Source organism: Semicossyphus pulcher, unplaced genomic scaffold (assembly GCF_022749685.1).
Source record: "Semicossyphus pulcher isolate SPU_LCO1_2020_fin unplaced genomic scaffold, fSemPul1.0.p SCAF_13, whole genome shotgun sequence".
In the NCBI taxonomy this organism is placed as follows: Eukaryota; Metazoa; Chordata; class Actinopteri; order Labriformes; family Labridae; genus Semicossyphus; species Semicossyphus pulcher.
In genome coordinates, this window is record NW_027211637.1 from 17752924 (window position 1) to 17767160 (window position 14237).

The 14237-nt window shown below is 41.9% G+C and overlaps 1 protein-coding gene across 1 annotated transcript; it reads right to left on the reverse strand.

The window, feature by feature from the left end:
- Positions 1-385: 385 nt before the first annotated feature.
- kcna10a (potassium voltage-gated channel, shaker-related subfamily, member 10a) lies at positions 386-2188 on the reverse strand. The gene has a single exon (XM_069659794.1). It carries the CDS (start codon positions 2186-2188, stop codon positions 446-448), a length of 1743 nt encoding a protein of 580 aa, XP_069515895.1. The 3' UTR covers positions 386-445.
- Between the last annotated feature and the right edge of the window lie 12049 nt (positions 2189-14237).

The window sequence follows — 14237 nt, forward strand, 5'->3', positions numbered from 1 at the left end:
CTAAAATGATAAAAGTGAAGCTGGTGTGCAAAATGTTGTAAATAGGATTAATAGTCAAGACAATACAAATAAGAACAAAATGATAAAAATCCACTAAATCTACAAACTGCTAAAATGTGAAAATCTTTTCCTGCTTTGATGCAACTAAAGAAGAGTCCTAACACAAAGTGAACTATGTTGACATACAATCGTGAACATGAACACAATGAATTCTTCTGCTTGTCTGTTATCTTTAGTGTAAATTTCATACCAGACACAAAGGAGGTAAGTAGAGTTCACTTTTTTTATCCTTATAAAACACATTTCCAATTGTAAAAACATTTTATATCACTGATACCATTGTTGGAGGGAAATTGCAACATTTAATTCCCTCCCAACTCTCCTCTTTAACATTTCTTTCCAGCTCTGTAGAAAGTCTCTTCTTCAAAATTGTCCCCTTCCACAGTTATTTTCCTTCGATTTGCCAGATGCCATTGGCTTTACTAAGCGAGGTGTTGCTACCGTGTGTGGAACTTGTCTCAGCCTTCATGGCTTGCTCAACTGCATCTGCCAAAGGCAACTTGTCCTCTGCTTCCGTCTCTCTGTGGTAGAAGTAGTTGAAGTTGGAGACAATGACTGGAACAGGCAAAGCAATGGTCAGCACACCTGCGATTGCACACAGGGTGCCCACCATTTTACCCCCCATTGTAATGGGACACATATCTCCGTAGCCAACTGTGGTCATAGTAACCACAGCCCACCAGAAGCCATCAGGTATGCTGACAAACTGTGTGTTAGGCTCGTCTACCTCAGCAAAGTAAATAGCACTGGAAAAGAGGATGACTCCAATGAAGAGGAAGAAGATGAGCAAGCCCAGCTCACGCATGCTGGCCTTCAGAGTCTGTCCCAGGATCTGCAGCCCCTTGGAGTGACGTGAGAGTTTGAATATACGAAACACCCTCACCAGACGGATGATACGCAGAATAGCCAAAGACATGTTCTGTCCTGAGCTCTCCTGTGGCGTTGAGACCAATTCTGTCACCACAGTTACAAAATAAGGGATGATGGATATAATGTCAATGATGTTCATGAGGTTGTGGAAAAATTCACTTTTGCTAGGACAGACCAGAAATCTCACGCACAGCTCAAAGAAGAACCATGCGATGCATGCGGACTCAATGATGAAGAAGGGATCGGAGAAAGTTGTGGGCTTTACAGCAGATGGCGCCGCAGAAGTGTAAAATATGGACTGGTTGAAAGGCATTACCGCTGTGGGCACAATTGGATCACTGTCATCTCGAAATTCTGGCAGCGTTTCCATGCAGAAAATAATGATTGATATGACAATGACAAAAACAGACACCAGTGCTACACCTCGGGCTGCATTTGAGCTCTCTGGGTACTCAAACAGCAGCCAGAATTGTCTGTACATATCATTATCAGGTAGAGGGATCTCGACATCCTTTATAAATCCTTCATCTTCTCTAAATTGCTCCATGGCTTCGTTTCCAAGCTCATAGAACAGCATTTCATCTGCAAACACATCCAGGGGAACGTTAGCTGGCCGTCTTATCTTACCCCCGGACTGATAGTAATACAAAATCCCATCAAAGCTGGGCCGGTTCCGATCGAAGAAGTACTCGTTCCTCATTGGATCAAAGTAGTCCATCCTCTTTCGAGGATCTCCCAGAAGTGTATCAGGAAATTGGTCCAATGTTTTGAGCTGGGTCTCAAAACGAAGACCTGCAATGTTGATGATGACTTTCTGGTCTCCATCGTCCAGGCCTCTTTTATCTACAAAGAGATCCTCGCAGCACTCCTTGGCAAGCCGGCTGAAAATCGTCTCACTTTCCTTAGTGCCCTCACTGCTTAGCAGCAATTTCCAGTTGGTGATCATACTGGCGCAGCTACTACGTCCTTGTCTGTTTGGAGTTGGCATAGTTGGAGACTGTGGTACTCTAAGTGTCTGTGTCTGTGGAATGGGCGAAGATGAGGTGGACTCCCACATGTGGGAGGGCACTGGACTGTGGTGGGAGGGTGGAGAAGAAAGCTGAGGGACTCGCAGAAGGTAGTTGCTGCCAGGACTGCTAAGTACCTGGGGAATATCCACTGTGAGGGCTGTAGTCTCATCGGCATAGGTGTCTACCTCATCCTCAAGGCTGGCATCAAGGTCACCCAAGCTCTCAAAGTCTACCAGGGCCACCTCCATGGCTGCAGTTCAGCCAGTGTAAAGCCTTTTGGCCCCAGGATAAAACAATCACACACACAGATGGGCGGCTCAGTCACCAGAATCAGCAGCAGAGAACCAGAGCAGTCTTCAGCAGCAGTTACAGTAGCAGGGCGAATTGAAAGCCCCCTCTATTCTTGATTCCCTCCGACACCTGTAGAGAGACACAGAGAGAAAGAGAGTCAGTGTGTTCTCTCATTAGTTAAGGGTTTGATTTGTGGTTTTTGTCATGAGGTGATAACAGCGTGACTTTGGGAAGCAAATGTTTTATCATGACTCCTTGTTTCTTGTTTCTCTCTGGCAACAAGCGGTTGGAAAAGGATGAGGAATAAAACAACACGATGAAGACAAGGCAGCTAGAATATGGAAAGGAAGAAAAGAATATGACTGGAGATGAGTTTTTGCAAGAACAAAACTTCTTGCCACTTCTTTCCTGAGTTATTGTGGAGGCACTGTGATGAGTCATGTAACTGTGAAAGAGGCAAAGAGCAAACAAAACAATGGAGTAACTGGATTTGAGTGTGGCTAATGGAGGGTTTATTTATATTGCCTAATAATTACGCTATTTTAACTCCTACTCCAACTGTACATACAAGCATGTGCAAATACATACATCTTCTGTTACATAAACAGAACAGCAAACCTATCACCTGCTTAAAGGCAAGGAACTCAAGGTACACAGCCTGAAATGACCCCAGCGTAGGTTAGTGCAGGGTAACCGGGTTTGTGCATATATTAGTGCATAATTAACTGGCTGTTAGAGGCCTACCTTCCACCACTCACAAGGGCTTGTTTTTAAACTGCTCTGTGCCACATCACTTCTCCTAGGTAATCTACTTTTCTGTGCCATTGAGACCGGTGTTTTGGTTCAACGAGTGACCATGTTAACTGGTGACTTTTAGCCGAATGCGTCTGTGGTTGTTGCACTAATGGAGAGGGTACTGGGAGGGCTGCACATGCGCCCTGAACAGTGGGGGATCAAGGACACCTCAACGCAGGAGCTGGCACCTCTCCAGCTACCAGCCCCAATTCCACGCTTGGTCCATACCGGGACTTGAACCAGCCAGTTCAGCCAACCAGTTCCCAAGCCAAGTCCCTACAGACTGAGCTACCGTCTACCCCAACAGGAAAAAGACAGGAAAACAGGAAGAGAGCAAGTCGCTCGTTAAACCAAACCGCCGGTCCCCTTAAACTGCTCCTCATCGGTTGTTTGGGAGTATTTCAGGTATAAGGCAAATTATGTTGAGAAAGAAAGAATAATAAACAAAGAGCACATGAAACCTGTGTCTGCACTGCACTTTGGCCATAATCGTGCAGTCCTAGTGCTGATGAGGCCTGCAGATGTTTAATTAATGACTCCAGACATGAGTCACCACCTAAACCCAATCCCAGTAATACCAATCCAGCTGGGAGAGAGCGAGAGGGAGAGAGAGAGAGGGCCTGTTGAATGAATAAGGAGGAGGACGCAAAAATTGTTAGGAAGACGGATGTGGGTGGATGCATCGGGTGGGCTAAGGACAGAATGCAAGAGAAGGAAGGTGCCAATGAGAGAATGAGAATGGGAGTTGATGGGTGGGCGGATGGAGAGACAGGATGATGAGAGAGCAGCCATGAGGGGTGGTTTCTCAAGAGAGGAAGAAACGCATGTCGAGGAGGGGCAAAAGAAACAAGATTGCTAGAATGAATGTTGTTTTTAGATGTCGGAAATAGGACTGTAACACTTGATAAAAAGCAGACATAGTGTATAAATATAATTGAATGAAACCCTCCTCTCCTCCGCTGTTGAGCCACATGATCAAAGTGATGTCGCTTCACTCGTTGAGCAAACAAAACTTTCTCATGATCCTAAGATAGAAGCTACAAACCAATAGACACTCTTAAAGCTCTTCAATCAAAGCCTGAAATTGGCCAATGCTACTGTTTTGCACAACCAATTCTTAATGTTTTTCCAATAAATCAAGTTGCCATCAATATTTAATTTTGCTTAATGTAACTGAAAGAAGTGCCGACCCTCGAATGTCTGTCAATGAGAGTAATGGCAAGACGTATGACTGCTCTGGCTCTCCGAATTGACAAATGCTTCCCAAAACACATCAAGAAGGTTGCACTGATGCAGCTGTTTCTCTTTAAAGTGTAAACTGCCAAGATAAGCACATGCACAGACATCAAACAGGCAACACACACCTTACCTCCCTTAGCAGGAAGTCAGACAGAGTGCATCATTTGCTATAAAAAAAGAAAAAAAAGAAAAAACAGGAGGAGAAAGGGTCCTTCCCAAGTTCTGCCACTGCTGCAGCTTTCTGCCACCACCTCAATTGGCATCAGAACGACTAATCTATCATAGACTTCTTTGGGTAACCTTACGCTGGAGTAGAAACTAGAGCTGGGGCAAAGGCTACTAGTTCACACACACCAACACATGCAACGAACAAGCACACAAGCAACAGAAGAAAGAAACAGCAGGGAAAGAAATCTGGCATTGAATATTGCTACATTGTGTGTGTGTGCATTTGAGTCTCATGGTGTTTGCCATCCAGCCGTCTCTCACTGATGTGTGTGTATGTGAGGGAGTCAAGCATGGAGAGATCGGAGGATCTTATCGCACCGTTCCAGTCTACAGGTCATTGAACACATCACACACAAGGCGTATCTATATCGTACTTATTTACAGTATCACAATAAATAAGTGATGTTACACAACTCCATTACCATGTTCAACATGCAGGGGTGGAGAGATTGATAAAACAGTGTCCTTGTTCAGAGGAACCAAGGCTCCATTCCTCACCGTGCACAGCTTTCCACCTTTCACTTTCAGAGCAGACCTCCATCTATTCTTTCTTTCTGAGCTGCACACCATGACAACATGCATTTTTAATGCGGTTCAGGCTAGTCTTCCATCACCATCGCAGGGGAAAAAGAGGAGAAAGTGGACCTTTTAAGGGGCCAACAGTACTTGCCAAACACAGATGATCCTCTGTCCACGGAGCAGCACTCAGACGCACTGGACCATACCTCCCTGTCCTCACACTGTAAAACATATTTGTACACACAGGCATGTCAGGAAGCTTCCTCCCCACTCCCATACAACTACAGCATGTGCAGACAACTATTCAGGACACTCATGTCATCGCTGTTTAATCAGCATGTCTCGATCTATGTTATATATTATCTGTGTGTAATTGCTACATTTTAAATAATTCATTAAGAATTAAGAATGAAAAATCAAACTGTGCCTGCAGAAGGATTTAATGAGGCATTTTTTATGCTCAGCGTCAGTGGTGTCATTATAAGACTTTGTCATGAACACTCGTTAACATTATAACTCATCGAGCCTTTTAGAAACAGAGTAATAACTGTGTAACTGTGATTCTGCAAATATAAAATCACAAAAACAATGTAAGGTATTTAATCGAGGCCTGATTTTAAATGAATCCAGACATGTACATTAACGTAGTAATCTCGAAGATTTTCACTTGTCTGTTAAGTCACTATCTATCGCCGAATGAGGTAACACAATGGTGATTGGCCTTTGCATTTGCAGAATTTCGTACTTGGTCACAAGCAGCACCCCCATCACCCAGCAAAGGGTAGGCGGAGCTAAGCGGCTGCTTTTCCGGTCTCTGCAAGTATTGCGAGTAAACAGTAATCTTCTATGGGTGAACAAACAAAGAAAAGATCGATTACTACAGATACAACAAAAATAAGCGTCAAACAAATTCAACGCTCAGATGAAGGCAAACCGTCTAAAAAGGACGGATAAAATAAGATAATCCTTTATTCGTCCTACAGCGTGGAAGGTTACAGTGTTACAGCAGCAGAGGGGACAGTGCAACATTACAATAAACGGCATATAAAAAGTAACTAAACAAGTGTATCCTAAAAAATATGTACAGAGCTAATAAGATAAAACGTAATAGACCCAGTGAAAGCGACCGTCAGCGAGGAAAATCAAGAGTTTCAACTGGTACAACCGGAGCCAATCATGGACGCCACACGTGCAACACTGTCTGGATATCTGGTAAGTGTGCTCCCGCAGTTACCGTTTATCGCCACAGGTGCCGCCAAAGAGAACGAAGTCGAGATCTTAGAGATTACCACTTTAATGGACAATACATGATAACTTTGTTTAGATTTATGCATACTATATACTTATTTACAGTTGTTTTAATCTGGACTGCATGTGCAGTTGATAAAAGGATCAGCAAAACTAAAATTCTTCTTTCTGTAATGAGATTGAAATTGATCATTTTTACATTCAAAACCACACAATCAAATGAAATACACTCTTGTTGACATTGTGAAATTAATATAAGATAACCCTATCAATCCATTTCCATTGAATTAATAACATTATAACCGATAAATGCAGGCTGTCTATGCAAAAGTACAATGATTTGTCATTAGTGGACGATGGCCTGGTTTGGGGACGAACAGGTCTTACAATTCAAAAGAATAGAGAAAAAATGGGGCTGATAAATATATAGTGTAAATTATTATACATATACATTAAATTGTGTAATATAATACATCCACATATCCATGGAAAGACTGCAGTGTGGACAAAATGCTTCTTCGGGGGGCACTGTGACCTTGACTCGTGTTGTAACAGCGTTAAACAGAGGTGTCATATGGGGCCCACGCCACCCCATGGTGCTCGGACTATTCTTGCCATGCTATTAATACACAGGGAGAAGTGGGAGAAACCCATGGGAGAACAACTCTCACTACATGTCATGCTCTAATACACACAAATACAGACGAGTACTGCACAAAGTAGAAAAGATAAGTGTGATGGGAATCCGCATGAGAAATATGGTCTCGCATGCTGTGCTGAGCAACTGTACACTTTAGTAAGCTAACCGCTGTGACTTTACCACATGTGTGTAAACATGAACAGATGTTCAGGCAGATCGAGCTTAACTACAAGCCAATCCTTTGCTAGCTGGTGGGAAAGAAGAGCATGTCCGAGTCCAGTGTGGTTATGAGGACACAGTGTTCACCTTACAAATCCAAACATTCACTGACAGTTAACCTTTTATGGTTTGAATTAGAGTCAGGTAATTGCTTTATAAACCACTGCAACACAGATGTCTCAGCATGCATCAGTCACATGCAGTTATTCCTCATAATGATCTAAAACAAAAATATAGTGCAGGACATTAAATGCATCTTTTTATAATTCACATCATCACTAAGCATGATACTGTGAGGACTGATCTACTTCTGCAGTCCTATGCAAAGGTACAAAACACACAAGAAATGCACTCTGTGCTTTCACAGTGGACATAATTGTCACATTTATGCCCCAAGCCCATTAAGAAAAAGCACATCATGTTGTTAGTTGACTTAAAAGCTCTTTGTTGAGAACCATAAAGTCTGTAAAAGGCATCATGTTCCTAAACGTCCTGCTCTTACGTTAGCTGATGTGTTTTCATAAGTGTTTTTGTAACACATTTTAGGCCCTACAGCTTTCCTTCGAATTCCAGTTGGCCTTTTGTTTTCCACATTTAAACCTAAAATATGCTGCTTATCAACATGCTTGTTATTCTTTTCTATGAGTTTGTCAATTTTTGCACGTTTTTGATGGCTTTAATTTTACCTTTCTAATTCATTTAATACATGTAACACATTGTTCAATATTGAGGTATACTGTACGGTACTACTGCACTATATACAAATACGATGTAACTGTATAAACTTCATACTGTGCTGTTAAATGATGCAAATTTGCTTAAAACAGCCTCTGCTGCAGCTCTTCTAATTGCACATGCTTCCAGCCTAAAACACATCACAAACTGAAGCCCAACACACTTCGCTCAGAATATTCATCATCACATGAATAAATCTGTGACAGATGTTTGCAGCTGAGCAGAGTCAGAGACTCTGTAAAAAGGGCTCACACAAGTGTCCGGGCCGTACAGTTACAACTTTTCACTGCAGACTGCATTCTCACTTTGATTTACAGTTGAACCCAGGATGGTTGACCTTGTGTGCTGGACCCTTTGTTAGGCTCCCGTGATGTGCTGGTGTGGGGTTTCTGGCCGTGTGAGGGCATTGGTTGGTAGAGCTGGTATTTTTGGACCAGAGTTTTGACCCTATTAAGCAGATTAATACAGGCTGGGGAGCTCAGTGCTATAAGCCGAGGGATCTCTTCTGTCAGATCAACACAGATACTAGCGAGCCATCACAGATAGGCACACAAACACTAAAAGTTACACACACCCACACACACGCACACGCACACACACGGGGAATACAGTATAAGGCTGCTTCAGTCGCCTTTTTTTTTTATGTATCTGTTTTATCCTTGCAATGTAAACTAGAGTAAATCTAAGGTACGGAAGTGAAATGGTCAACTAAAAATTAATTTCCCCCTCATTTTTAATATATATCCATTCATTATATTCAGCAATTTTTCAAGCAGTAAAGGCAAACACACCCCACTTCTTGCTTCTTACATGTGAGGAAATGATCATTTGCTTTGTCATATATATTGGTGACTAAGTTTCTTTTAGTTTTCTGATTGTTGGTCAAGTCAAAAAATCCTTTTCATTTCAATACGTCATCTTAGGGGGCTGCGCGGTGGCGCAGTGGTCAGCACTGTTGCCTCACAGCTAAAAAGGTCCTTGGTCAAGTCCCGGTTCAGATGAAGGGGGCCTTTCTGTGTGGAGTTTGCATGTTCTCCCCGTGCATGCGTGGGTTCCCTCCGGGTACTCTGGCTTCCTTCCACGGTCCAAAGACATGCTAGTTAGCTTCATTGGTGACTCTAAACTGCCCGTAGGTATGAGTCTGAGCATGAAAGGTTGTCTGTCTCTATGTGACAGTCCAGTGTGTACCCCGCCTCTCGCCCAATGACAGCTGGGATTGGCTCCAGCCAACCCCGCGACCGAGGATAAGCGGTATAGATAATGGATAATTGGCTGGATGTCATCTTAGACATTCTCCACTATTTTCTTCACTTGACAAATAAAACAATTCATCAGTCAATCCTGAAAACATTCTGCAGACTCATCAATAACATGAAGTTTCAGCCCAAATAAAAATGTCATGCTCACCCACGTTTCCCTCAGGCATAGATGGTGATGTTGCATATTAATATAACACATAGAAGATAAGCGGCGGCTGTGGCTCATTGGTAGAGTCTGTTGTCTTTCAATCTGAAGGTTGGGGTTTCGATTCCTGACTGCTACAGTCACATGTCGAAGTGTCCTTGGGCAAGACACTGAACCCCAAATTGCTCCTGAAGGCACAGCCCTCGGTGTATGAACGTCTATAGATCTCCTGATTGGCGATGGGCATAGTGTCCTGTGCCGCGAGTGTGAAGGAATGAATGTGACATGTAGTGTAAAAGCACTTTAAGTGGTTGGAAGACTAGAAAAGCGCTACATAAGTAAAATCCATTCACCATTTGTTCTCCATTATGGTCATAAATCTTGAGTGTTTATAGGACTACATTTTTATAACACTAATTCATCACAGTGCCGCTGTGCACACTCAAAATGAGTCAGTTCTGTTCATTATTAAAAGCAACACTTTCAGACAGTACAGATGGCAATTGAGAGAATATTTTTAATTATCAAGCATCTATTATCCCAATAACAGATTTTTTGAATACCATCACCCTCTCCCTCTCTCCTGAGCTTTTAAATCACTTACTGAAAAATGAATTACAAATATCCATTTGGTAATGCAGTTCACACAACCTGAGCCAAACGCTGCTCCTTATTAATGGAGCTAAAAATAGGTCCATAACGGACCTTTCATTATTTTCAGTGTGTTGCAATCATGTGATGTTTGTTCTGTGTACGTGAGCACGTGTGTATGTGTTTGTGGGGAGGGTCATCCAAGGAGAAAAGAGAGCAACACACAGATAATGTGGCACGTTTTGAAAATGTGGGAGTAAGACAAATGTGGTAAATGTACTAATGTAATTGTTTTTTTTTTACCTTTTTTACCTTATTACATGCTGTTTTACCCATTTAAGTTATACCCTGTGGTATATCATATACTTTTAGAATAAGGTTATCTAGGAAATGTTCTGAATAATCATTTACTGTTGAATGGATACATCGTATCGTCAGTCCAGTAGTAATATCACAATAACTTATGACACTCTTGACATTTCTGAAAGTGAATAGCGTTTACCCCGCACATTATAAAGGCCTGTGTCCACTAACGACACTTTTTGCGCCCATGACCTCAATTATCAGAGCGCTCCTCACAGTGCTTACTGTTGCTAGGTTACGAAAGTTGTCTGGTGTCACTTCCGCTTCCCTCGTTAGTTAAAACATAAAAACAATGGAAAGGAATCGTGTCCTGGTGTTAGCAGCAGCTCTACACCTGGAAACTGTATCCTTGAAAAAACAAAAGGATTAGCTTAACCTCCACCATTGTTGACAAAGTTAATGTCCCGTCCCTTCTTGATTTTGATTGGTTGGTGAGGGAGAAGTGACATTGACGAGCATGACGGTGTTCCAAAAGTTTAACAATTTTTAACTGAGAGTGCTGTGAGCACAGCAACAAAAAACAGCGCTGTAATCGCTGTAATCGGTGAACTGAAACAGCCGTTAGTGGACACAGACCCTAATTGCCCCATTGTCATCAGGGTAATTTAATTCATATATAGGGTATTTGTATTGTCTTATAAATGATCCTTCTGCTTCAACCTTGGATGTTTTTAATCATCCTGTTACGTGTCGCTCTTCTGGTTTTGCACCGGTCACATGATATAACCTTCGTCACCCCGCCCTCTCTCGTGGTGAATGTTCCTGACTGTACCTGCTGTACTCAAACATCAGCTCAACTGCGACTTCTTGCGAAAATTTTACTACTACTGCTACTACTGCTGCTGCTAATTTTATTAGGTGGCTGGCAGGAGAAAGTTCACAAATTTGGGGTGAAAGGTTTGGCCGTTTCCGTTCACGCATGCAGCCCACCCAGGAGAGCAGTGCTTGTTTGAAAGAGGCTACTGATTAAAGCTCAAGTGAGGAGTTTTTAACTGGTTATGAAACAGCATTAAACGTGATGCCTCTAAATGAACAAAAAACACTTTCAGCAATAAGATTGACTATTGCTACATAGTTATTTTTAAGGCCTGTTACCGTTGCCACTCGGTCAGTGTTAGATGAGGTGATTAACAGCACGCTGCTGAAACAGCCTTTGTTTACATTTTCCCTGGCAAAGACTCACAGTAAGTGATACGTTTGACTGTTAAAAGAAAGCAGGAGGACATTTTTAGTCAGAAACAAAACTTCCACATGTACAGGACAACATAATTAAAGAGACAAGAGGCACTGTTACCGCTGACACTGGGTCGGTTCTCACAGTAGCTTTCAAGAAGATTAACCCAAAAGTAACTGTAGATTGGTTATTATCCACCGCCAAGCCCAGCGCCATGTGGCTGGAGTAACGGTTAAACACCAAAAATACAGGGAGTGAAAGTTCAAACTAAGTAACACATGATATTGGACGACTCATCACACTCAATTAAAGAAAAATCCCTACACCGTGTGTCTTTGGAGAGCAGCTTTCTGTCTATGTGCCGTCTCTCTGTGAGGCATTCAGAAGATGTAAGCTGCTGATGCTGACATGGGTGTGTCTGCAGGCTGCAGGCCAAGCCCCAGCGCACAGCAGCTGGGACCACAATCCTCACTTGGCCTTTTGACAAGACACACACACATGCACGCACGCACACACACACACACACACACACATGCACGCACACGCACACACACACACGCACGCACGCACGCACGCACGCACGCACGCACACACACACACACACACACACACACACACACACATCACATCCTGATGAATCAAAAACTTCCTGTGGAGCATCTAAAAACAGCTCATAGTACGGGCCTAGTTTAATCTTGGCTTTAGATTAGGCATTAATACAGCATGATCAACAGGTACAGGCTGCTGTCCTTCGCTTAGTAACACAAATATCTCTGTAGACAAGACTGACAAGACTTAAGGCTACTGTTTTCTATAATAATAAATATTCATGACTAAAATTGCAATATGATTCTTACTAAAGGTCTCCAGGATTCATCAGGACTGAATCACTTGATTGAAATCGATAAACAGCGACCAAACAACTGAACAACAGTCACCAGATACTGATTCACATGTTGCTAAATCCTTATTGGTGACATCACCTCTTTACACATTTGCCCCGCCCACTTCAAACAAGTGAGAAGAGAACAAAAAAACAAAAAAGAAAGTGTTATCAAATCTCCTAAAAGGTTAGCATAATCTGTTATAATTATGTTTGACCTCAAAAACAATGAGACACACTCTCCTCCCTCCCACCACCAACCCAGGATAACCCCCTCCGATCATAACCTTGGCATTCTTCCTCTACAGTGGGGATTAAGCCCGTCTCATTTACAGGAATATTATGTTATTTTTGTAGAAGCCTTTTTTTTTTGTGCCGCATCCAGACGAGGAAAATATAGCCATCTGGTCTGACTCTCTATTACATATCACTAATCTTAGGTGGTGGCGGACAGACAAAGTGACGCACGTGCACGCCATCCACACAAACACAGATGACTCGATCGCCACATCTGCTTAATATAAATAACATTAATTATGACGCTTTTGGTCGATAAGTCGCCTTTGTTCTGGCTCACAAACTTGGACATCATAGACTGACTCATTACAGTCCTCTTGAATGTTGTGTTTGTACTTTTTGTTTTTTTGCCCACTTCTGTAGATCAAAATTCCCTTTGGAGCACTATTAAGATCGGGCACGGATACTGGTGACGTATTTATACAAGATTTTAAATATGTAATCACTGGTGGCATTACATGCTGCGAATGGTCTGTGTCATCACAAGATAAACTATAAATGGCTTTTATATAAACTTTGCAAACTTAAGCTTAGTTTGTTATGTGTTTTGCAGGTTGGCGCTGGATGGAGGAGCAGTGGAGTGAAAATTAGAAGCTTTATTACTCAAGGAATTTTAATTTGGAAAGTTTGAGTCACAGTCAGAACCCGATATGTGCGAAGATGAGCGACGGCATCCGTTAGAGGTTGAACAACACCGCATGAAATCTTAACTCAAACAGTGCGGGCTCTATCACAGTGTTTTGGACGTGTGTACGAGCAGCAGCAAAGAGCAGTCTGCAGAGGCAGGTGATCTCATCAACCAGAGACAGGAAGTAATAAGTGGAGCTCTTCAATTTCTTTCATGTTCAAGTTCAACCTCCTCCTTTGACATATACTTTTGTGACAGCTGTGAGAGCCACTTTGCAGTTTAAGATTTTACATGAATCATGAGGTTTACTCATTAAACTCTGAAGTCACAAAGACAGACCTGTTTCTGGGTCATATGGGAGTTGCTGCCTTTCTTCAGTCGTGAACAGTTTAACAAGTAAAACTGATTTTAAAACGAGTTTGAAGAAATGTGTAATGTCACAGAACACCAGCCCCTCTCCAGTTAATATATTATTTGCTGTATAATATAAATGTATGATCATTATTTCATTGTTTAGTCACAGTACACGCCACTTTCAGTAGCACCACTGTCATTTTCGGCTTTATTGCCTGAATAGATTTAATGTGGGTACTTTGAGAGACTTTTAATAAGTTCATTAATGTTGACTGAAATCAATTCTACTGTCTAATTGTTTTTTATATTGTGTGATATTTATTATTTTATAATTATGTTTCTGTTTATATTATGTGTAGAATTTAATGTCATGTACATGTGTGGACCTCAGGAAGAGTCTATGCTACCTTGGTAGTGGCTAATAGGGATCCAAATAAATAAATAAAACGTCTTTGCAAACAACCGAGATATAAAAAGTGGTAAAAGACAGCCTGTTCAACTTTTATACACTTAAATCAGTGATGAAAATATCTCGAGATTTGGCAAATTTCTGACTGTAATGGAAATAAGCCACGCGCCCCTCCTCTCTAATGTACTTGCATACGTGTTAACTTTTCCCCTCCTTCATTCATTTAGAAACACTAAAGAGCTAAGTAACAGAAATAAGATGTGAATTCTCTGTTCTTAAA